This window comes from Odontomachus brunneus, unplaced genomic scaffold (assembly GCF_010583005.1).
Source record: "Odontomachus brunneus isolate Ranch 3 - 2012 unplaced genomic scaffold, Obru_v1 Obru_scaffold_248, whole genome shotgun sequence".
Classification (NCBI taxonomy): domain Eukaryota; kingdom Metazoa; phylum Arthropoda; class Insecta; order Hymenoptera; family Formicidae; genus Odontomachus; species Odontomachus brunneus.
The window spans coordinates 410,614-412,847 of record NW_022639698.1 but is presented as its reverse complement, the minus strand read 5'-3'; the positions used below and the strand labels follow the sequence as shown (position 1 = coordinate 412,847).

General features: G+C 29.1%; 1 protein-coding gene across 1 annotated transcript in view; it reads left to right on the top strand.

Moving 5' to 3' along the window:
• Positions 1-6: 6 nt before the first annotated feature.
• Positions 7-2,234, top strand: part of LOC116852686 (nose resistant to fluoxetine protein 6-like) — a gene marked incomplete at its 3' end in the record, with an annotated part of 2,564 nt that continues 336 nt past the window's right edge. Inside the window, exons 1-2 of the mRNA XM_032833269.1 lie at positions 7-254; positions 646-806. Coding sequence (XP_032689160.1) covers positions 30-254; positions 646-806 — 386 coding nt within the window. The remainder of the gene's footprint in view (positions 255-645; positions 807-2,234) is intronic.

Genomic DNA, 2,234 nt, shown 5'->3' with positions numbered 1-2,234 from the left:
TGGTAATAATCAGTACTTGGTACGACAGTATGTCAAACAAAGATAGAAATCACACGACTACAATGGGAAACATTATGCTACACTTCTCTGCTCGAAAAAATTACGCAAAGATTTTACACATGAATTATACGCATACAGGACTTGATTCTATATATTTTATACGTCTCGTTAATATGGTCTTTGTGGTTTATCTACATAATGTAGTAATACGATATATATATAATCCCACTGTTAATACAGTTGATATAGAAAAGGTACGTATTAATATTGATCATACACATATTCTGCTTATGTTACTTTATATCATATTCGTATATAAATAGTTATAACTATTTATTATTATTATTATTTATTATTACTATTTATTATTATTATATCCCATATATGTATAGAAAGAAGCGTGGTGCAAATTGTAGATGTAAAACGTATAGGGCTTATATAAAGATAATTTGATAATGCAACTAATCTTGTTGAAACAAAATATTGTTATAAAGAATATCGATTTTGTTTCTTTAATATATTTTGTGTTCATTTTTTTCTTTGCACACGCATTTATGTTCCCTCTGTTCTAACAGTAATATGTATAAAGCCACATGTGAGAAGACATTTTTGATTTTGATGTTATACCAAATACCTTTTTTTCAGTTATACCAAATACCTTTTGTTACAATAATAGTGAACGTTATCAGTACAATGACTATATTCTTCGCCATAGGTGGTATTTTACATTCAACTAAGTTATTAAAAGATTTGGAGCGATATAATCAACTTAAGTTCTTTAAAAATATAGTATCCAGATACTTAAGGTATATGCATATAGTCGGACATGTGCACTAATGTTCACAGGCACACATACACACAGAATAATCCATTTAAACAGCACGTATTTGGAATTCTTCGGAATCTATCCTGATGAAAATAATTCCGTTTTCCCTAAAAAAGACAATGGAAATTCGGGGAATAACAGAATATTTCTGGTCGAAATCCATTCCAAAGAGTTTCATAATACATGCTTAGTTTCATAACATATGGCCCATTATGCCTAGATAGCATACACAGATAAGAACAGACAGTATAATCGTGCTATAAATTTTTATGCTTTATAAATCCTTTTCCCTACTTCTAGTTCATAAATGTATACTTGAAAATTACGTTCCTATTAACTTTTTTTGTTAAAATCTTTTAATAAACGATGAGCGACGATTAAAATCTATCGTCGGCTAAAATATGATCATAACAGCATATGTAAAGATCAAAGTTATTGAAGATAAATTCACTAATTCAAAAAAATTATAAAAAATGAAGTTGATTTATTGATTTTGCTTTTACAATTGTAAAGGAATAAGTCAAATATTTCATTTCTTTGATACGTCCTTTTCTTTACTGAACTATAATAAGTATATGTTATTATTTATAGAACATGTGGAAAACTTTTCAGTTACACGAATGCATTGTACATACATGTACAACAAGTAAACTTTACGACCAATATAGTACAAATGTTTAATAGATATCCTAAGAACTTTCTAAGAATATTCAAATATTCTTAGAACGTTCTTAGGATATCTATTCAACATTTGAACTGTATGGGAAATGTTCTAAGAATATTCTTTTCTAAACATCTTATTATAAATATACGAAAGTCTGTCTACAATATTGTACATAAATATTCATAAAATAATTAATTTAAATATTCTAATATTCAAATATCAAAGTATTCAGTAACATTTAAATATTCAGTAATTTAAACCTGGGTCTCAGAATATTCCTGTGCTATCTGAGAATCCATTAATATGTGGAATGATTTACAGATTGACGCCTTTATATGCCATATCAATTGGTGTTTGCATTTGGATTCTTCCGCTATGTGGTTCTGGGCCATATTGGTATCTTGTGGTTGAACAGTATGCGTATTGTAGCAAAAATTGGTGGAAAAATCTCTTATACGTTAATAATTACTTGACGCCTTCGGAACTAGTAATAGAATTATGCTTATATTATCCGGAATAACATACGAGTGATATCAATTAATATTGACTAATTGATATGTTTCAGTGTGTTCCGCACGGTTGGTATTTAGCGGCTGACTTTCAGCTTTTCGTTTGCAGCCAATTTGTGATATACGCATTTTGGTGCATGCCGCGTAAAATTGGATATCCTTTCCTCGGAATACTTACATTAATAAGTTGCACTATACCATTTGTTGCAACCTACATTTACGGTGCATCATCCGT